Source organism: Schistocerca americana, chromosome 1 (genome assembly GCF_021461395.2).
Source record: "Schistocerca americana isolate TAMUIC-IGC-003095 chromosome 1, iqSchAmer2.1, whole genome shotgun sequence".
Lineage (NCBI taxonomy): Eukaryota > Metazoa > Arthropoda > Insecta > Orthoptera > Acrididae > Schistocerca > Schistocerca americana.
In genome coordinates, this window is record NC_060119.1 from 1,002,160,018 (window position 1) to 1,002,183,556 (window position 23,539).

Sequence of the window (23,539 nt, forward strand, 5' to 3'; positions counted from 1 at the left end):
GATCCTGAGAAATCAGTACCCAGAACAACCACCTCTGGCCGTAATAATGGCTTTGATACGCCTGGGCATTCACATCTCCTCTGAATCCATGCCCCACCTCATCTCTGTGACACCCCGCGCACCCACTTTTTACATGCTTTCCAAAATGCACAAACCCAATAACCCTTGACACCCCATTGTACATGGCTATTGTGCCTGTGGTGAAAGGATTTTGGCCGTCAGTGACCAACAGCTCAAACCAGATACCTGTAATCTATCCTCTTCCATCAAAGATACCAATTGCTTGCTTCACTGATTTTCCACCATCCTCCCTCCTTTGCCTCTGCTCTCCTCTCCCCTCACCCTGCTATCCCTCCTCCTTTCCTATCCCATTCCAGATTGCTATTCACACAACAGTCGCATTCCGGTCAGAGCTGCTGGTGGTAGCGGTCATGTGGGTGTGAGGTGTGCTTGCTTGTGTGTGTGTGTGTGTGTGTGTGTGTGTGTGTGTGTGTGTGTGTGTGTTTTCTTTGCTGAAGAAGGCTTTGACTGAAAGCTGTAATGTGTAACAGTCTTTTCGTTGTGCCTGTCTACAACGACGTGGGTCATCATCACAGTGAGTAGCAATCAGTTTGTTTTCTTAAACTGTTAATAGTTCATATTAATAGGGAAGGACTATAGTTAGATTTTTGTGATGATATGTTGTGATTCAGGGTTTGCATGTTTTAGTAATTTTCTTGTTGTAGTCTTCTTTAAAATATCCTCAAAAGAACCACATGGTGTTTCTGAAACTCTTTCAGATTTGTGGTGGAACACACGTAGGTTTTACATTTTTCAGTGGATGTTTGCAATTTTTGGTCTTCATGACCAAGATAAAAGTTCTTTTTTCCAGCAGTCTTTCTTCACTATTGTTGGTTTGTTACAACATAAATCCCATGGTGCATTTACAGTTTCTCCTGCTTCCCAACTGGAGTCTGAAGTCTCCCAGAATTCTAAAGGGGTACCATGTGGGTTTTCAGGCAGAACATCCTTCAGACCTTCCAAGAATTTACATTTTTTCTTAGGTTCTGCCTGTTGTCTTTGTTGGCTGGGGCATTTCATTGGTTAAAGAATAGACTCTGTTAGGACATATTGAGAATAAAAGATACTTTGGGGGTTAAATTAAAAGATACTGTGGGGGTCAAATTAAATGATAGAATCCAGTATCTGTAACCAAGTGAAATACATTCCTTACTCTCCCCACATACTCCTTTGTGGAATATGTACTTTTATAACTCAAAGGCATAAAGTAGGAATATAGTTTTTTATGATACTCTCAGCATAAATTATATGCCTAATAGCATTGTGAGCAATTACTTTGTTAACAGTTGTGAAGAAAGTTATCTTTTGCTTGCATTTGTATCCAGTGCCTTCTGGATGCTCCAACTTATCATTGTAAAATGATGATACACACTTTATAATGTGAAAAGGATATTGAAGGAAGTTTAGAAACATGAAAATATTTACCTCCTCTAAAAGGGAACAATATTGAACAGAACACATGCATCTTAGTTCCACATTGTAGTTTTAGCATATTGTTAAACTTCCCAAGATTTGATTATTAGATCATGATAAATGATAAAGAATGCAATAGGGCTCTAGATTAAATAGTTAGCTGGATAAATTTTAGTTAGCTGTTGTTTCTTATAATGCCTACTGTTCAGCAATCAATTTCTATAGGAAATAAACTTGCTTCTCATGTGCAATGCTTGAAATATGCATTTTTCCACAGGTTTAACCACATCTTTGTATCTTTTTTACAAATGTTTAAATAGTAAAAAGAAAATCATAAGCATGATGTATGGTAATTTATCAACAAATGATATTCTGTGTGTAAGGGGCAGTCAGATGAAATTGAGATAGATGTAAAAAAACGTAAGTAAACTGTTTATTATTTTAAAATTAATCACCATAACTGTTAATACATGTATCCCAATGTGAGACAGGATGGTCATTACCTTCATGGAAAAATGTTTACTGTTACCTATAAAACCGTGATTGTGCCAAGGCATGCCCCTCTTCTTATGAAGCAAATCGTAGACACAGATGATTTTCTTCAGAACTCCAAAAATAGGGAAATTGCATGGGGAGAGACTGGGATTGTGTGGAGGATGGTGAGGGCTTCCCAGTGTAACTACTGCAGCACATGTGAAGCAGCCTTCCCAGAAAATGCTTAGGCATTATCCTGCAATAGAATGATGCCATCCTTCAACATCCTTGGGTGTTTAAACTTGATGGCATGCTTCAATTTTTGCAAAGTGCCCACATGCTGCTTGCATTAATTCTTCCAGTAAGTCAACGATCAGCAGGCTCTTGCAGTCAAAGAAAAGGATCATCTTGACTTTCCCAGAGCTTGTGTGGATGGTTTTGGAATTTTTCAGTGATGATAAATCCATGTGCCTCCGTTGTTGGCTCTGATCTTTGCTCTCTGGTTCTAAATGATGGTACCAAGTTCATCTCACAACAACATGGGGCAGGAAACAGTATTCTTCATTGTAATACCATTCCAAGTGCACCAGTGATGTCAACATTCTGTTCGACTTCTGCTCCTCCGTCAGCCTGTGGGGAACCCACTTCACACAGATTTTCTGGACCTCCAGAAGCTCAGTCAGGACGGCGTGAGCAGTACCATGACTGATGCCCAACATGAACTAACTGTCTTCCATCATCCACTGTCAGTCATTTCTGTTGGCAGCTCCACTGCTGCAATGACAGAAGGGGTAATGACGTGATGGGCCTGTCCTGACCAACTGTTGTGTTTCAGTGACACCCAGCCTTCCCACAATTGTTTATTGCACATGAACACATGTGCATATGCCATACTGTGTTTGTCATACACAGCAGACATTTGGGCATGACTTTCACTACCTGACACTCATTCCACAGTCAAAAACCACATTGTACCTCACTGTTCTTTTTTCCTGGACACGCATATGATTCACTGACCTCACATCTGGGCATGTCTAACAGACAATTGGCATAGCAGTGAATTTTTGCACTGTTTTTTTCTAATTCCCCGTACAGGGTACTCCTACTTCCACAACTTCCTGTGTTACCAGCACCCATGCCATGCTTTGTATGTAGTCTGTCTCATTTTCATTTGACAGTGCATTATACTAAATTGTTGATGAAATGATGTTCTGTTTTTACAAATGATAAATTGAATTAAATATTTTAACCGAGCGAGGTGGTGCAGTGGTTAGACACTGGACTCGCATTCGGGAGGACGACGGTTCAATCCCGCGTCCGGCCATCCTGATTTAGGTTTTCCGTGATTTCCCTAAATCACTCCAGGCAAATGCCGGGATGGTTCCTCTGAAAGGGCACGGCCGACTTCCTTCCCCATTCTTCCCTAATCCGATGAGACCGATGACCACGCTGTCTGGTCTCCTTCCCCAAACACCAACCAATTAAATATTTTAGTAATTTCTAATTAATTGATAGATGAGATAGTGATATCTGAGTGAGATGTAAAAAAATCGGTAAACACATACATCTGTGGAATGGTTTTAGACTTTTCATGCAGACACTAACACATAGAAAACATGGGTACAAACATTAGATTGGCACACAATTGTGAAAATGAAGAAGTAAACACATAGGAAGCATGGATGTAAATATTAGGTTTTCTCATAATTGTGAGAATGAAGAACTGAGCTAAACATAAGAGGGTAGTACACAGTTGTGAAATTAACGTATACAGTAATTATCATTAAAATACAGGAATGAGAAAGTGATGACAGGTAACACATTAAATAAAGCTGAATGAGTTGAACAATATACATGACAGCGTGACACACAAGTAAATGGGGAAGAAAATATTGAGAAAATCTCTATTTCTTTCTCTCCTTCCCTCCCTCCCCCCTCCCTCTTTCCCACCCTCATTCCTGCCCCCCCTCTCCCTCCCTCATTCCTGCCCCCCACTCTCCCTCCCTCATTCCTGCCCCCCACTCTCCCCCCCTCATTCCTGCCCCCCACTCTCCCCCCCTCATTCCTGCCCCCCACTCTCCCCCCCTCTCCCTCCCCCCCTCTCTCTCTCTCTCCCCCCTCTCCCCCTACCCCCTACCCCACCCCCACCCCCACCCCCACCCCACACCCTCCCTTCCTATCTCTGTTCCTCCTACTTTTTCACATTGTTTAATTGTTGCTATATGTCTCTCTCTCTCTGTTAGTGATTTGTAATACCATTTAAAATGCAGAATGTTTCATCATCATGTCACTCTTCTGTTTATTTGACTCTTTGTCAGGCAAAATTCACAATTTGTTCTCTGGTCTAAATGTTGAATAACGTTATTGCAGAGGCTGCCAGCATGGTGCTGGGGAGGAAGCAGAGTCTCAAAGGGGACACTGTCCTCGCAGACTATGGTCCAGAAGAGGCTCTTAATGAAAGTGCTGATATTGAATGGGTGAACATGGTAATCTTTATATCAGCTGATATTTAACTTAGTTTTTTATTGTATGTATCACCACACCTTTCAAGCTAATGAGTCTAAGTAACTGCTTCAAATATAGAGTAATTCTTTTGAAGACAACCCATAGTTTATTGTGTAGAGGTACAATTTTTTTGCTGTGTGTTCAAGCACTATGTTGAATTCATGAGACTTTTAGGATTCAGGCTTTACAGCAAAATCATCATTAACACATAGTGTAGGTGTTCTGAATAGCTATTATCTGGAAAATTTCAGTTAAATTTTCTGGGTAGGTATATTCTATATTGGATAGGATATGCAGATATTTTGTTCCAGACCAGAACAGTTTATTTAACTAATGCTTATTTTTATGGCAAGGTTTATTAACTCTGTTCATCTAACAGAATAGAGCCCGCTATTGTAAGAAACTAGTACAGAAAAGGTTTAACATGGCATTTAAATCTGTACTCCATTCCACCAAGCGGTGTATGGCAGTGTGTATATGTTGCACGAGAATCATTTCCCACCTTCCTGTTCCATTTTTAGATAGTTTATTGGTAGGGTTGGTAGGGGAATTATTGCTACTTCTTTCTATATGTGAACTACTTTTTCCCTCCTGATTACTGTGTAAAATATAAGTTGGCTGAAGTAATGTGTTTCTTGACTCATATTAGAATGGGTTTTTGAAGTTTTGAGAATAAGGCTCATCACAGTGCCTTTCATGTAGCTTCTGCCTTTGCAGTTTGTTCAACATTTCTGTGATCTTCTCATGAAAATTAAATAAATATCTGATGAACTTTGCAGCTTGTACGTGAATCTTCTCTGTCCCTTCCACTAATCCACATTGGTAAAAGTCCCAGAATGATGAACAACCCTGAAGAATTAGTTTAACCAAGTTTTTGTAAGTTACTTTGTCTGTTTATGAATTGCAGTTCCTTAGAATCCTGCTGATTCATCTGTCTGGCATCTACCTTCCCACATCTAAATTTATTTTGATCTTCCTCTTTATATTGCCCTGGACACATACTCTCAAATACCTAAAGGTTGTGACTGATTCAAGTAAGTGTAGTAACTTTATTTATTTATGTACATTACATTACTTTTTTCTTATATTTCCACAACAAATAGCTCCCCTGCCCCTGTGCTTGCAACTTTGTAGAACAATATAATCAGCTGGATAATTTAATGACATATGTGTTTGGTGTGTCCTACTTTCCGTTGTGATATGTGTCTTCATTTCCTTTGTGACATGTGTTATGTATTTAATCATTTGATGTAGCTGACTGTAATGAATTTAATATAACATTTGTGTTTTTGATGACCATGAGAGACAGAAGGAAGAGTATGAAGCCCAAAGCCAACACACAGCCTTCTTCTCTTGAACAGCACTAATGGGCCCCCAAATTTGGACAGATGCATCATTATCAACAGTTGTACACCCTTACTCCATGAGATAATGATAAAGGGTGTGATCTTCAATCCAAGATATTTGTATATATTCCAGTGCCACCACTTCTCTCCCCATCATAAAAATAAATGTAACTCCCAACTGTGGATAACACGAGTAATAATAAAAAAGGACACTTCATAAGCTCAGTCCATGGATCCTAGCAGGCCCATCAACACAACATGATGGCCAGTAATTACAAGTACCATCTAATCCACCAGCCAAAAATAAATACAATTCTTGATTTTGACTTGCATGCAAAATTTCAAAACCTTGATCACCATAGGAAATGACACAAGTTCTCAGAAACACAGTAAATCACCAAAGTTTGCAAATGTAGTGAATAAAATTTTGCTGTGAATCAACAGCAAAATTTTCACATATTCTGAGAGCACAAATTGAAATAATTCGAAACTAAAATGGAAATGTGTAGCCGATTCAACACACAGTGACACAGCTCCTGATTCTGCTGTGGTCAAAAACTGAGACTTCACTCCATCATCCAGCTTAGGCTGAACTTTCCAAGATTACATGTCAACAATGTAGGAAAAGATAGATTGTGATTTACTGTAAAGATGACATTTTAAGTTGCAGACAGGTACAGTTAAAAGACACTTACATGTAAGCTCTCAGCCACAGCAGAATGTTTGCTGATATGAAAGTTTCATATTAGCGCACACTCCGCTGCAGAGTGAAAATCTCATTCTGGAAACATCCCCCAGGCTGTGGCTAAGGCATGTCTCCACAATATCCTTTCTTCCAGGAGTGCTAGTTCTGCAAGGTTCGCAGGAGAGCTTCTGTGAAGTTTGGAAGGTAGGAGATGAGGTACTGATGGAAGTAAAGCTGTGAGAATGGGTTGTGAGTTGTGCTTGGGTAACTCAGTTGGTAGAGCACTTGCCCGTGAAAGGCAAAGGTCCCGAGTTCGAGTCGCAGTCTGGCACACAGTTTTAATCTGCCAGGAAAGTTTCATATCAGCGCACACTCTGCTGCAGTGTGAAAATCTCATTCAGCAAAGAAATTCTGATTGTATGCAAACGCTGTGTGTCACCAACATTAGTATCCAGTCCCTAGTGAATGGGGCAGGAACGGAAATTGAGGATAGTAAAGCAAAAGCTGAAATACTTAACTCCATTTTCAGATGTTCCTTTACCCAGGAGAACTGCTCCAGTTTAATTCTCATACCACTGAAAGGATGAATGAAATAATTATTAGTGGCAGTGGTGTTGAGAAACAACTGAAATCATTAAAACTGTAGAAATCTCCAGGGCCCAATGATATCCCTGTCAGATTCTATACTGAATTAGCAGCTGAGTTAGCCCCTCTTGTAGCTATGATCTATCTAGGCCACTGGAACAAAAAACTTGCCCAGTTCTTGGAAAAAAACACAGGTCACACCTTTTTACAAGAAGGGTAGTAGAAGTGATCCACAGAGGTACCTTCCAATATCCTTGACATTGATTTGTTGTAGAATCTTATAACATATTCTTAGCTCAAATATAATGAAGTATCTTGAACAGAATGGCCTCCTCAGTGGCAGCCAGCATGAATTCCGAAAACATTGATGATGTGAAACCCAACTCGCACTTATCTCACATATCATACCGAAAGGCTTTGATCGAGGCAGTCAGGTAGATGCAGTATTTCTTGTTTTTTGAGAAACATTTGACTCAGTACCACACCTGCACTTACTGTCAAAAATACGATCATATGGGATATTAATTGAAATTTGTGACTTTATTGAGGACTTTTTGATAGTACACAGCATGTTATCTTGGATGGAAAGTCATCCTCAGATATAGAAGTAACTTGATGTGTGGCCCAGAGAAGTGTTTTGGGACCCTTGCTGTTCATGTTGTATATTAATGACCTTGCAGTCAATATTAATAATAACCTCAGACTTTTTGCAGATGATGCACTTATTTATAATGAAGTACTACCTGAAGGAAGCTGAATAAATATTCAATCAGATCTCAATAAAATTTCAAAGTGGTGCAGAGGTTGGGAACTTGTTTTAAATTTCAGAAATGTAAAGTTGTGTGCTTTACAAAAAGAAAAAAACATTGTATCCTATGGCTATAATGTCAGTTGGAATCGGCCAACTCGTACAAATACATGGATGTAACTCTTTGTAGAAATATGAATTAGAATGTTCACATAGGTTCAGTAGTGGGTAAAGTAGATGGTAGACTTTGGTTTATGAGTAGAATACTGGGGAACAGTAATCAGTCTACAAAGGAGATTGCTCACAAATCACTCATGTGACTCGTTTTAGAACATTACTCAAGTGTGTGGGAACCGTACCAAATAGTGCAGCACAAATTTTCACAGGTTCATTTGATCCATGGTAGGGTGTTACAGAGACACTGAAGGAACTGAACTGGAAGACTCTTGAAGATTGACGTAAACTATTCTGAGAAAGTCTATTAACAAAGTTTCAAGAACCTGCTTTAAATGATGATTCTAAGGATATACTACAATCCCCTATGTATCACTCACATAGGTATCAAGAGGATAAGATTGGAATAATTATTGCACGCACAGAGGCATTCAATCAATCATTTTTCCTGCATTTCATATGTGAATGGAACATGAATAAACCCAAATAACTGGTACAATTGGAGGTATCTTCTACCATGCACCTCATGGTGGCATTCAGAGTATGGAGTAGATGTAGATCTCCTTCTTTTAAATGAAAATTAATTTTCAAAGCTTTGCCTGTTATTGTTTTCTTCTCCCTGATAATCTTCATTAATTTTACATGCTGCAGACACAAATTTGGTACTGAAATGTTCAGAGCATCATAATTCTCTGTACCTAGTATGGTTGCTGTGATATATACACATAAGTAACATGCTTTGAATACTGTCATCACACATGCTCAGAGGAGGTTCTGTTTGTTCCCAATTAGATATTTCCTAGTGGCTGCCTATCCCATATATATGGCCAGCACATGATGCAGTGGCTCTTCATTGGCAGCTTCAAGTGGTTGTGACACACCCCCTTAATTGCTGAGTACCCCATGGATGTTCTGGGTCTGATGTTAGCATCTCTCTGCTGCTTCGGAGAACTTGTTACTTCACACCACAACAGACTACAAGGGGCATTCAAATGAAACCCAGTCACTAGTGTAAAGTAACGGTGGTTGTTGTTGTTGTGGTCTTCAGTCCTGAGACTGGTTTGATGCAGCTCTCCATGCTACTCTATCCTGTGCAAGCTTCTTCATCTCCCAATACGTACTGCAGCCTACATCCTTCTGAATCTGTTTAGTGTATTCATCTCTTGGTCTCCCTCTACGATTTTTACCCTCCACGCTGCCCTCCAATACTAAATTGGTGATCCCTTGATGCCTCAGAACATGTCCTACAACCGATCCCTTCTTCTTGTCAAGTTGTGCCACAAATTCCTCTTCTCCCCAATCCTATTCAATACTTCCTCATTAGTTGTGTGATCTACCCATCTAATCTTCAGCATTCTTCTGTAGCACCACATTTCAAAGGCTTCTATTCTCTTCTTGTCCAAACTATTTATCATCCATGTTTCACTTCCATACATGGCTACACTCCATACAAATACTTTCAGAAACGACTTCCTGACATTTAAATCTATACTCGATGTTAACAAATTTTTCTTCTTTAGAAACGCTTTCCTTGCTATTGCCAGTCTACATTTTATATCCTCTCTACTTTGACCATCATCAGTTTCTTTGCTCCCCAAATAGCAAAACTCCTTTACTACTTTAAGTGTCTCATTTCCTAATCTAATTCCCTCAGCATCACCCGACTTAATTTGACTACATTCCATGACCCTCGTTTTGCTTTTGTTGATGTTCATCTTATATCCTCTCTTCAAGACACTGTCCATTCCGTTCAACTGCTCTTCCAAGTCCTTTGCTGTCTCTGACAGAATTACAATGTCAACGGCGAACCTCAAAGTTTTTATTTCTTCTCCATGGATTTTAATACCTACTCCGAATTTTTCTTTTGTTTCCTTTACTGTTTCCTCAATATACAGATTGAATAACATCGGGGAGAGGCTTCAACCCTGTCTCACTCCCTTCCCAGCCACTGCTTCCCTTTCATGTAAGTAACGGTAATGATTTTATTAACCCAAAAATGTAGTCATACGCAGTATACATACTCAAAAATAGTCGCCAAAACTGTTGGCACATTTATCCCATTGTGACACTAGCCGGTCGATTCCATCCTTGAAGAAGCTAATAGTCTGCTGTTGGATGCAGGCATGGATCCATTCAAACACTTCATCATACGTTACAAATTGATGTCTGTGAATATATTGTTTTAGAGGTCCAAACACATAAAAGTCACACAGTGAAAGGTTGGGACTGTGTGGTGGATGTCCCAGCATTTCCCACCAAAACTGCTGCAATGTCATCTTCACCGCATTGGCTGTATGTGGGCGGGCATTATCGTGCAGGAGGATAACACCATTGGATAACATGCCTTGGCGTATCGACTTGATGGCTTGTGTAAGGTTCTGTAAATTGGCTAGATAACGCTTGGCACTGATGGTGGTTCCCTGTCCATTAACTTGGCAAGCAGTGGGCCCTTGTGGTTTAAAAAGGAGGACATCATGACCTTACCAGAACTGGTGTGCATGGCCTTTGATTCCTTTGGAGGTGGTGAAGTCACATGTTTCCACTGCTTGCTCTCATGTTTGCTTTCCGGTTCAAAATGGTGACACCATGTTTCGTCACCCCATGACAATGCGTGACAGAAAGCCATATTCCTCCTCGTGATAATGCTGCAGATGACCATTCGAGTATTGCACTGTTCAGCAGTCAGTTGGTGGGGAACCCACTGCACACAGATTTTTTGAAAGTTCAAGTGTTGATGCATTATGGTGTGGGCTGTGCCCACACTAGTACCCAGTAATAAATGGATCTCGTCCATGGTGGTTCTGCAGTTGTCCATGACTAAAGCATTCACTTCCACAACTGTTTCCAGTGCGATGACATGACAAACCTCTCCAGGACAAGCATCATCTTCCAGTGACCTGCAGCCCTCAAGGAATCATTTGCACCATTCCACAACACTTGAATGACTCAGATTGTACTCACCGTACACAGCCTTCATTTTTCGATACATTTCACGACCTCCAACTCCCTCTACCGCCAAAAATCGAATCACTCCTCGTTGTTCCTCCTTACTTGCCTACATGTTCGTTAGTAGATGATAACTTGTGTGACCACCTTCTCTTCGACATGAAACAACACTGGCACTATGCAACGTCAAACAGTGTGCACGCATCAGTCTTTCTACCAATAGTTGGCACCACCATACCCGCAGTTACGTGGTACCAACTTATGTGTAAGGCAAAGGTAGACACATTGACCAGGTTTCATTTGTATGAACCTCATACTTCACAATGTCTGGCCCAACATTTATAAGTATTGTTCTCGTACATTGCACAAGCAAGTGTAAGAACTAAGAAAGAATATACTAATATGGGTTGAAAGTTTCTTTAAGTGCGACATTATTTTTGAACCTGTGCAAGCTACATTAAAATTTTGTGGCGTTCTCTCATTTATTCGCCATTCAGTTTTCTCTTATGTTAATTTATGTTGCACTGCATTCTAATACTGCCATTACTAATCTTTCTTTCAAAATTGTTTTGATTCAGCTCTTTACTGTACTATATTGTATGTAAGTCTTTGCAGTTTAATCTGTGAACTCTAATCGAAAACCCTGTGTTGATATTTGTTAAATCAATAAAGAAACAGATGATGTTGTTAGTTCTTATCTTCAGAAGGTGCAATTTCCAGTAAATGTTACAGCAACATACGTACATAAGTGCATCTTTCATACTCACCTGTTCCTTCTTAAAAATGAGAAAAGAGGAAAACATTAAACAAGGTAGGTCAAGGACAGAGATATATCACGTAGAACCAGTTTAAGAAGAACCCATGAAGGAAGCTGTCATTTTGGACTCTTCCCCCCCCCCCCCCCCCCCCCCCTCGCCCCCTTCACCTGAGTCAGAAACTGCACAGAGCTTTATATCACATGGCTGTATGATATTAAGGGATACTACTAAAACAAAATTTGCATAGTTTACATAATGAACTAAATGATATTCACCCAGATTTGAATAACAGTAACTGCAGTGCCTTCAGCCTTCATCAGCTGTTCATCACTATATGCCTTAAGGCAACATGGACAGGTAGTACAGGTAATATTAAGGGATACTACTAAAACAAAATGTCCTCTGCATTCACATTTTGTCAGTCCTTTGGAAAATCCCATTTGACAAAGTTGACCATGGATTTGCTTACACCTTATCATAGCCTGTTCAGTGATCTCCACATGGTCTACTCTAAAGAATCTCCAGGCAGTAGATGCACAGCAGGTTTCATGTATGTTTTAAGTTGTCATATGTAGCCGCCCACAATTGTTCTCTGGCAGCAGGTGGAGACGTAGTTCATGCTGCTGTTGAAGTAAGGAAACTTCTTCTGGATTTCACTATAGACCATGATGCACAGCAGGTTTCATGTATGTTTTAAGTTGTCACATGTAGCCGCCCACAATTGTTCTCTGGCAGCAGGTGGAGACATAGTTCATGCTTCTGTTGAAGTAAGGAAACTACATCTGGATTTCACTATAGACCGTGGTGGTTTATGGCCATGAAGAGGGTGTAAATGCTTTAGTTCATCCATTTTAATTTCTATGTCTATAGCTACTGTACCACACATATCATGTGGTACAGTACCTTCCAAATAATAAACCTTGTCTGAAGGTGTCAGTTTCTGACATCCAGTTGTAAGTTGTGCAGTTTCATTCAGTGCAACTTCTACTTGCATTGCCTGGGCAGATTTGTACCATACAAGGCACGCGAACTCCCCGACAGGGAAATAGGATTCTATGGTGGAGGTTCTGATGACTTGAAGTTGGACTCCCAAGTTACTGCCCATGAGTTTCTGAATGATTTTATTTCAAGCTGACACTTTTAGCTTGGTGCTGAGACAATGTGTACAGTATGTTAAAGACTTGTCTAAAGTGATGCCGAATATTTTAGCATAAAACAGGCTTCCCAGTTAACTTTTGTTTTTCTATTCGCCTGTCTTTTTCAGAGATGGAAAGTACAGACCTGTATTTGTTGAGGATTAGGTTTCTGGTGGTTCTTACCATAATACTCAGTGCTGTTGTAGAACTTGTTCAGTCTCCTCAGGCTTCTTTGTTTGCATTGCTAAAGCAAGATCATCTGCGTATATGGGGTGATGATTTGAAGTAACTAGTGAATGGCCCCTCGTGCATGTAGAGTGTGGGAACCTTCAGCAGTGTTCTCGCTATCAGAAGCCATTTCAGAAGCGATGTCACAGTGGATGGTACAGCACCACACGTTTGCTTATGACATGTATGTGCAAAATGCCGAATGTTATCACAACACTGCAGCAGCTTTTTTGTGTTCATTTCAATCTGCAGTCCCATTCCCAGCTGCAATACGATTCTCAGATATTTTACTGGTCTGAGGACAAAAGGGAGTATCATAAAAAAGAAGCCACCAGATTCTAAGAAGAATGCAAGGGCACTGAAAAACTTCAAGATTTTGAGACGGGCATTGATTTGGAGCCCAGAGCAGTCTGCATAATGACACTTGCATAAATTAGAGTTAAGCTGGGAAGCAGAGCATACTATTTTGAGGGAAGAGATAACATTTCATCCAAACAAGATGTGTAGTGTTCAATAATGGAAGGAAGCAGATTGTGAGCAAGCAACGAGAGGAATCTGGTATTTGAATGCAAGTGCTGCTTGAAGACGGTGAAAATGTGATAATCATCATGAGTGACGAGGCTCATTTTCATTTGAATGGGGAGGTTAACACGAAAAATTTCTGTTACTGGGATCTGAGAATCCGTGCATCATCCATGAAACACCACTCCATGCAGATCGGTGTGGTGTGCAATTAGCAATTTCAACAACTTCGGCCAAATTTTTTTGAAGATTAAAATGGTATGACTATGACAGTCAACATTGAACATTACATTCACATGCTTTACAATTTCTTATGTCCATTGACATCTATACAGTAAGAACAACGATTATTTTCAACAAGGTGGTGCCACCCATCACACTGCACGTCGTTCGTCACATGTTTCTAGGGAGGGTCATTTCCCATTTTGGTGACATCCTGTGGCATCCAAGGTCTCCACACCCCTTCCCCCCCCCCCCCCCCTTCTCAATTTAAGCACTTGTGACTTCTTTCTGTGGGGATACCTAAAAATCACATGTGTATTCCCATAAAACCTGCATCTTGACTGATTTGAAGAACGTTGGTCAAGCAGGAAGTGGAAGCAATTGATCATGGAATATTGTACTGTGCTTGCACAGATTTTCAGCACGGGCTTGAAACCTGCATTCAAGAAAGTGTACACCACCTACCAGACTCATTCGTAATATGCATTTCAAATGGCATGTAATTATAAAGATGTCATTTAATAAATTTACTTTTGCATTGCAAATGAGATGTGCACTGTTCATTTTTAAAATATCTGATTCCTGTTGCCAAATGTTAGGCCTTGGTTGGTGATTGGTGTGTATATTGAAGAGTGCAGCAGCAAAGCATTCCCTGTGGCAAGCCATTCTTTTGGTTTCTCCAACAACTTTGTCTTCCTTAAAACTCAGTGAAGATCTTTCAACTGTGCTGAAAAGTGCCAATTATTTTCATGAAGCCATGATTTTGTTTCATGCTGTAGATCTTGTGTAGCATGATGCAGTGTTAAACACTGTAACAGACTGAATATAGATCAATAAAAACAACTCCATTGATGTAACGTCTTTCAAATCCATCCTCTGTGTATTGGGTTAAGTTGGCTATTTGTACTGTGTGGAATTCTTTTGAGGTCTGAGGCCTTGGAACCTGCCTTTTAGTTAGTTACATGTTCCATAGGTAATTTGAATGATTCTTTTATCAAAATGATGTGGAGTGAATCACTTTACAGGATATGTATATGTTGTGACTAGCCGATCTTTCAAAGTGCCGCCACACAGTTAGGCGCGTCCTCTACATGCTCTACTGCCAGCCATGCAGCAGCAGTGCCACCTAAGTGGCCAGCCAGCCAGCATCCGCTAGACTCGGACTCAGTTATGATTTAACTGTTAAAGTGTACACACGTCTTTGTTTACTTGAGCTGTGACTTTCATGTATTGCGTCTTCCTAGAAATATATTTGTTCAACTTGAAGTTATAACAATTGGCAACAAGGATGGGATTTTTCTTTTCCATCATTGACCCACATGTTTCCATGGCTACTTTAGAGCAATTATTGCAAGGTCTCATAGAACAGCAAATGCTTGTCACAAATACAATTCATGATTTCGTCATGGCGTTAAATGCGGGGTGTCTCTCGTCGTTGTGTGTACCTCCTTTTCCTCCATACGACGAGACAGCGGAAGACTGGTCTGATTACAAAAAACGTCTTCGACAGCACTTCTTGGCATTTCATGTCACGGACGAACAACCATGCAAGTCTCTGTTCCTTTCATGGATTGCACCTCAAATGTATCGGTTGTTGTCGCAATTGGCTCCTTTGAAAGATCCTGCTTCTTTGTCCTTTGCTGAAATGTACTCACTTCTATCCGTCTATTTTCAAAAGCAAACGCATGTGGTAGTCTCTCGTGTTGCCTTTTATCGTTGTCAAAAACAACCGAATCAATACTATCGCGCTTGGGCTGCTGAACTTCATGGCCTCAGTAGAAAGTGTCAATTTGTTACTGAAGTTCACAAAGAATCCTACGCTGATTCCATAGTACAGGATGCTATTATCCGTTCGGTGCCCGACAAAGAAGTTAGTCAACGTGCCCTTCAGTTGGCAAATCCGACTCTAGATGAAGACCTATCCATCGCTCAGTCTTTTGAAATTTCTCACGCCACTGCAGCGCAAATAGAGGCATGGAGCGACATTGGGGAAATACAACCTCTGTACGATGTTGACGAAGCGTGTGGTGTGTCCCCACCGGCCGACGTTGCCGCAGTACACTCCCAAGTGCAGCCTCGGCCTAACCGTAAACAAACCTCTAAGAAACTGCAGCAAAACCCACGGCAACTGTCTTCATGTCCGCGGTGTTTTATGAAACATTCACGAGAAGATTGTCCGCAATGTTGGGCCGTGCATCACAAATGCAAAAAAAAAGGGTCATGTGTCATCCGTTTGCAAATCCGACCGCATACATGATGTTCATGAACATGACGCTGATTCTGATTCTGTGTTGTCTGTCAATTGTACTTCTTCCCTTTCAGGGAAGTTATTCCTCACTGTCCAAATACTTGGTTGAGGTGTTCGCATGCAGGTGGATACTGGTTCTGCTGCCACTATCATCAATTCTCAGACATATCTTCATTTGGGTTCTCCAATCCTGTCACCTGTCACTAGGCGATTACGGACTTACAATAAACAGAAGATTTCTCACTTGGGACAATTTGATGCTGACGTATCTTACAAATCCGTCATTCCCACTGTTCCCGTGTTTGTGGTCAACCATAGTAACGCGGAGAATCTTTTTGGTTTCGATGCCTTTCGCGTTTTTGGGTTCTCCGTAGATGACTCTGTCAATATTGTCTCTGATGCTATTCCTTATGCTCAACTGGATTTCTTGTCGACGACATTTTCGTCCCTTTTCTTCTCCTGGGTTAGGCCGTGCAAATGACTTTGAAGCTCATATCACGCTCAAACCCACTGCTCGGCCTACGTTTTTTCAGGCTTGACCCATTCCTGTGGCCCTTCATGATCAGGTCTAACGGGAGCTGGATCGTCTCACTGCTTCAGGGGTCTTGCTTCCTGTCACTTCCAGTGAGTGGTCCTCTCCTGTCGTTGTCGTTGTTAAGCCAAATGGTGATATTCGTCTCTGTGGCGATTTCAAAGCCACTGTAAATGCTCAATGCCTTATCGAAACTTACCCTATGCCTCGACCTGAAGAATTGTTCACTAAACTTTCTGGAGGCCAGTATTTTTCTAAACTTGACCTGTCAGAAGCTTATCATCAACATCCTCTCAACACTGCTTCCCAGCAGTTTCTTGTCCTTAACACGCCTTTCAGCCTCTATCAATACCAACAATTGCCATTCGGGGTTGCCAGCGCTCCTGCTCTCTTTCAGCGATTCTTGGAACAATTATTGCTCACTGTCCCTGGGTGTATAAATTACCAGAACGACATTGTTGTCACTGGCTCCACCACTGACGAACATCTTAAAAATCTCCGCACACTTTTTCATGTCTCACAGACTGCCGGTCTTAAGTGTAATCTTCAGAAATCAAAATTTTGTCAGGCATGTATCACGTACTTGGGGTTTCAACTCTCTCGGGATGGTATTCTTCCGCTTCAGCAAACTGTCGCTGTGATCGATGCCCTTCCTCACCTTACATCTGTTAAGGAACTGCAGGCCTTCTTGGGAAAAATAGCATACTATCACAAGTTTTTACCATCTGCTGCTTCGGTGGCTCAGCCATTGCATCGCCTGTTGCATAAAAACGTGCAATTTCACTGGTCCGTGTCATGTGATGCAGCTTTCCAGAAATTGAAGACTATGCTGAAACAGGCCCCGTGCCTGGCTACTTATTGACCTGGCCAACTCTTGTTCTTGTCACGGACGCCTCTCAATATGGGGTTGGTGCTGTCCTTGCGCACCGTTTTTCTGACGGTTCTGAACAACCCATTGCTTATGCCTCCAAAACACTCACGGATGCCCAACAAAAGTATTCTCAAATTGAAAAAGAAGCTTTGGCCATTATTTATGCTCTTCATTAGTTTGGCGTTTTTCTATATGGATCCAAATTTCATCTCGTTACGGATCACAAACCACTTGTTTCCTTGTTTCATCCATCAATGTCACTTCCCAACAAGGCTGCACACCGCCTCCAGCGTTGGGCTCTTTACTTGTCTTGTTTCAATTATGAGATTCGTTTCCAGCCGACTGCTCAACATGCGAATGCTGATGTACTGTCTCGCCTTCCCATGGGTCCTGATCTGGCATTCGATAGGGATGAACTTTTGTGTTTCCACCTGGATGTTGCCGAGCAGCGAGTTGTGGACGGGTTCCCCATCACCGGGGACCACCTGGCATCTGCTACAGGTTCTGACCCTACCCTCTCCCAGGTTTTCACTGTATTCAGAAGGTTTGGCCAGATCATCCATCCGCTAAGACTTCTGATCCGTTGTGGAACTACTATGCTTTGCATTACTGCCTCATGGCTAGGGATGGTGTTATCCTCCTTTCCACCGAAAATGCTTCGCCGCGTGTTGTGGTACCTGTGTCTTTGCGTGCTTCGGTCTTGCGCCTCCTTCACCAAGGGCACTGGGGTGTCTCTCGCACAAAATCTCTGGTGTGCCATCATGTGTACTGGCCCGGCATTGACTCTGAAATTGCACACATGGTCGCTGCCTGCAGCCCTTGTGCGTCAGAGGCCGCCGCCCTGAAGTCATCTTTGTCACAGTGGCCTTCGCCTGAGAAGCCCTGGGAGCGTATTCATGCTGACTTTGCGGGACCTTTTTTAGGTACTTATTGGCTTCTCTTTATTGACGCCTACTCTAACTTTCCTTTCATTGTCCGTTGCACGTCGCCTACCACCGCGGCAACCACCAATGCTCTAGCTCGCATTTTCTCTTTGGAAGGCCTTCCCTCTACTCTTGTTACTGGTAATGGTCTGCAATTTGCCTCTTCCGATTTTGCGGATTTTTGTACCCGTCACAGCGTCATGCATGTCACGGCCCCTCCGTTCCATCCACAGTCAAACGGTGAGGCTGAACGACTGGTCCGCACATTTAAGGTTCAGATGAGGAAACTCCTGGCTTCTTCTGCTGCTGATGATTCGCTTCTCCAATTTCTGGCTTCTTACCATTTCACCCCCCCATGGGCGATCACAGCCTGGCTGAGCTCTTACATGGCCGACAGCCCCACACTCTACTTCATCTTCTGCGGCCTTCCACCTCACGGCCGCGGGTGCCTTCGCTTGGCCGGTTCACCGCCGACGACCTTGTATGGGTACGACGATATAACAGGTGGCCAAAATGGAGTCCTGGCCGCATCTTACGTGGCCAATGCCTGTATGAAATCCAGATGGACACGGGTGTTGCAAAGTGCGTCATTCGGACCAGATTCGGCCTCGTGTGCTGGCAACGCCTGTTCCGAATGCCGATACACCACCTCACCACCTTCGCTCTACCTGACGCTTGGGATACTGGAATCTCTCCTTACTTACAGTGCAGTCCTCTCACCATCATATCGGTGCCAGCACAAGAACTGACGCCACCAGGAGACGTGCCCATGCAGGAACCAGATGACCATCATCTGTCAGAGCAACTCTACTCGTCTCCTTCTCCTACAGACACGGACACATCACCCATGTCTCCTGTTATAACAACCGGACTTGCCCCAATGGGCAGATTGGTGCCTGAGGCCCCAGCAGATTCAACCCCCACGTCTCCTGTCATCTTGACCCGTCATTGTCGGGGACACTTCCGTCCGTACGGGAAGCCCCCTCCTCGAGACTTTACAGCCAGACAAACAACACCTATGGATGTTAGCAATGTACAGGCCACTTCCATCAAGACCTGTGCAAAAATTTCAAAGGGGGGAAAAGTGTTGTGACTCGCCGATCTTTCAAAGCGCCGCCGCGCAGTTATGCGCGTCCTCTACATGCGGCACTGTCTGCCAGCCATGCAGCAGCAGCGCCACCTAAGCGGCCAGCCAGCCAGCGGCTGCTAGACTCGGACTCAGTTATGATTTGACTGTTGAAGTGTACACACGTCTTACTCTGTTTACTTGATCTGTGACTTTCATGTATTGCGTCTTCCTAGAAATATATTTGTTCAACTTGAAGTTATAACAGTATACATGTTGAGTGTTGATACAGGGTGTTTATAAATGAATATCGGGTTTTTAATGCTTTATAATATTTATTACATTAATCTTTTAGTTATAGATATGTCAAATGAAAGAGCAACTCAAACAGATCCTTATAAATGTTCAATGTGAGCACCATTTGTCACACGGCACATGTCAAGTATATAGCTGAGTTCTTCCCAAACGTTGATAAGTGTGTCTTCAGTGATTGTAGCAACAGTTGCTTCAATCCGGGTTCTTAATTCAGGAAGGTCTGCTGGTAGTGGAGGCATGTACACATGATCCTTGATGAAGGCCCAAAGGAAAAAATCGCTTGGTGTTAGGTCGGGTGAACGTGGAGGCCCTGCAAAGCAAGCCCTGTCATTGGGCCCCTTGCGGCATGTCCAGCACTCGGCTATAATAGACTTGATGTGTGCCTTGTGACAAATGGTGCTCACATTGAACATTTACAAGGTTCTTGGTAAAATTATTTGAGTTGCTCTTTCATTTTACATATCATTTATAACTGTAAGTTTAATATAATAAATATTATAAAGCATTAAAACCCCGATATTCACCGAGCGAGGTGGCGTAGTGGTTAGCACACTGGACTCGCATTCGGAAGGACGACGGTTCAATCCCGTCTCCAGCCATCCTGATTTAGGTTTTCCGTGATTTCCCTAAATCGCTTCAGGCAAATGCCGGGATGGTTCCTTTGAAAGGGCACGGCTGATTTCCTTCCCAATCCTTCCCTAACCCGAGCATGAGCTCCGTCTCTAATGACCTCGTTGTCGACAGGACGTTAAACACTAACCGCCACCACCACCGCCACCCCGATATTCATTTATAATCACCCTGTATTAATGCATTTTTTTAGTCCTACTCATGCAACTACAGTTATTTATCTATTTATTTATTGCAGGCTACCAGTTTTTAAATACAAATCCACCCACAATATATAAGGAGTTGTCCAGAAAAAGTGATTTTAGGTTAGATTTAAAGCTTTCGGACATTTTATGTTATTCAGCATATGGTCAAAAAATTTTGTCACTGCATGTTGACCTCTTTTTCTGAGGCTCTGACAGCTCTAATAATGGTTAATAAAGATAATTTTTTCTCTAGTGGTGTAAGTGTGGACATTACTATTTTTCTCAAATTGTGATGGATTTCTAACAACAAATTTCAGTAGCAAATATATGTATTGTGATGGTGCAGTTAAAACACCTAACTCATTGAAGAGGTACCTACATAATGACTGCAGGTGAAGACCACATATTATTCTTACTGCTAGCTTTTGTGTGTTCTACGGATCGGAGCATGGAATGTCAGATCCCTTAATCGGGCAGGTAGGTTATAAAATCTAAAAAGGGAAATGGATAGGTTGAAGTTAGATATAGTGGGAATTAGTGAAGTTCGGTGGCAGGAGGAACAAGACTTTTGGTCAGGTGAATACAGGGTTACAAATACAAAATCAAATAGGGGTAATGCAGGAGTATGTTTAATAATGAATAAAAAAATAGGAGTACGGGTAAGCTACTACAGACACCATAGTGAACGCATTATTGTGGCCAAGATAGACACGAAGCCCACGCCTACTACAGTAGTACAAGTTTATATGCCAACTAGCTCTGCAGATGATGAAGAAATTGATGAAATGTATGATGAGATAAAAGAAATTATTCAGGTAGTGAAGGGATACGAAAATTTAATAGTCATGGGTGACTGGAATTCGAGAGTAGGAAAAGGGAGAGAAGGAAACACAGTAGGTGAATATGGATTGGGGGAGAGAAATGAAAGAGGAAGCCGCCTGGTAGAATTTTGTGCAGAGCATAACTTAATCATAGCTAACACTTGGTTCAAGAATCATGAAAGAAGGTTGTATACATGGAAGAACCCTGGAGATACTAAAAGGTATCAGATAGATTATATAATGGTAAGGCAGAGATTTAGGAACCAGGCTTTAAATTGTAAGACATTTCCAGGGGCAGATGTGGACTCTGACCACAATCTATTGGTTATGAACTGTAGATTAAAACTGAAGAAACTGCAAAAAGCTGGGAATTTAAGGAGATGGGACCTGGATAAACTGACTAAACCAGAGGTTGTACAGAGTTTCAGGGAGAGCATACAGGAACAATTGACAGGAATGTGGGAAAGAAATACAGTAGAAGAGCAATGGGTAGCTTTGAGGGATGAAATAGTGAAGGCAGCGGAGGATCAAGTAGGTAAAAAGACAAGGGCTAGTAGAAACCCTTGGGTAACAGAAGAAATATTGAATTTAATTGATGAAAGGAGAAAATATAAAAATGCAATAAATGAAGCAGGCAAAAAGGAATACAAACGTCTCAAAAATGATATCGACAGGAAGTGCAAAATAGCTAAGCAGGCATGCCTAGAGGACAAATGTAAGGATGTAGAGGCTTATCTCACTAGGGGTAAGATAGATACTGCCTACAGGAAAATTAAAGAGACCTTTGGAGAAAGGAGAACCACTTGTATGAATATCAAGAGCTTTGATGGAAACCCAGTTCTAAGGAAAGTAGGGAAAGCAGAAAGGTGGAAGTAGTATATAGAGCGTCTATACAAGGGTGATGTACTTGAGGACAATATTATGGAAATGGAAGAGGATGTAGATGAAGATGAAATGGGAGATATGATACTGCGTGAAGAGTTTGACAGAGCACTGAAAGACCTGAGTCGAAACAAGGCCCCCGGAGTAGACAACATTCCATTAGAACTACTGACAGCCTTGGGAGAGCCAGTCCTGACAAAACTCTACCATCTGGTGAGAAAGATATATGAGACAGGCGAAATACCCTCAGACTTCAAGAAGAATATAATAATTCCAATCCCAAAGAAAGCAGGTGTTGACAGATGTGAAAATTACTGAACTATCAGTTTAATAAGTCACAGCTGCAAAATACTAACGCGAATTCTTTACAGACGAATGGAAAAACTGATAGAAGCCAACCTCGGGGAAGATCAATTTGGATTCCGTAGAAATGTTGGAACACGTGAGGGAATACTGACCCTACGACTTATCTTAGAAGAAAGATTAAGGAAAGACAAACCTACGTTTCTAGCATTTGTAGACTTAGAGAAAGCTTTTGACAATGTTGATTGGAATACTCTCTTTCAAATTCTGAAGGTGGCAGGGGTAAAATACAGGGAGCGAAAGGCTATTTACAATTTGTACAGAAACCAGATGGCAGTCATGAGAGTGGAGGGACATGAAAGGGAAGCAGTGGTTGGGAAGGGAATGAGACAGGGTTGTAGCCTATCCCCGATGTTATTCAATCTGTATATTGAGCAAGCAATAAAGGAAACAAAAGAAAGGTTCGGAGTAGGTATTAAAATCCATGGAGAAGAAATAAAAACTTTGAGGTTCGCCAGTGACATTGTAATTCTGTCAGAGACAGCAAAGGACTTGGAAGAGCAGTTGAATGGAATGGACAGTGTCTTGAAAGGAGGGTATAAGATGAACATCAACAAAAGCAAAATGAGGATAATGGAATGTAGTCGAATTAAGTCGGGTGATGCTGAGGGAATTAGATTAGGAAATGCGACACTTAAAGTAGTAAAGGAGTTTTGCTATTTGGGGAGCAAAGTAACTGATGATGGTCGAAGTAGAGAGGGTATAAAATGTAGACTGGCAATGGGAAGGAAAGCGTTTCTGAAGAAGAAAAATTTGTTAACATCGAGTATAGATTTAAATGTCAGGAAGTCATTTCTGAAAGTATTTGTATGGAATGTAGCCATGTATGGAAGTGAAACGTGGACTATAAATAGTTTAGACAAGAAGAGAATAGAAGCTTTCGAAATGTGGTGCTACAGAA

General features: G+C 41.6%; 1 protein-coding gene across 1 annotated transcript in view; it reads left to right on the forward strand.

The window, feature by feature from the left end:
* LOC124548715 (sodium leak channel non-selective protein) overlaps positions 1-23,539 on the forward strand; it is a 436,855-nt gene that overhangs the window by 54,332 nt on the left and 358,984 nt on the right. The window contains exon 3 of the mRNA XM_047125188.1: positions 4,318-4,433. Within this exon, the coding sequence (XP_046981144.1) occupies positions 4,329-4,433 (105 nt within the window). The 5' untranslated portion in view covers positions 4,318-4,328. The remainder of the gene's footprint in view (positions 1-4,317; positions 4,434-23,539) is intronic.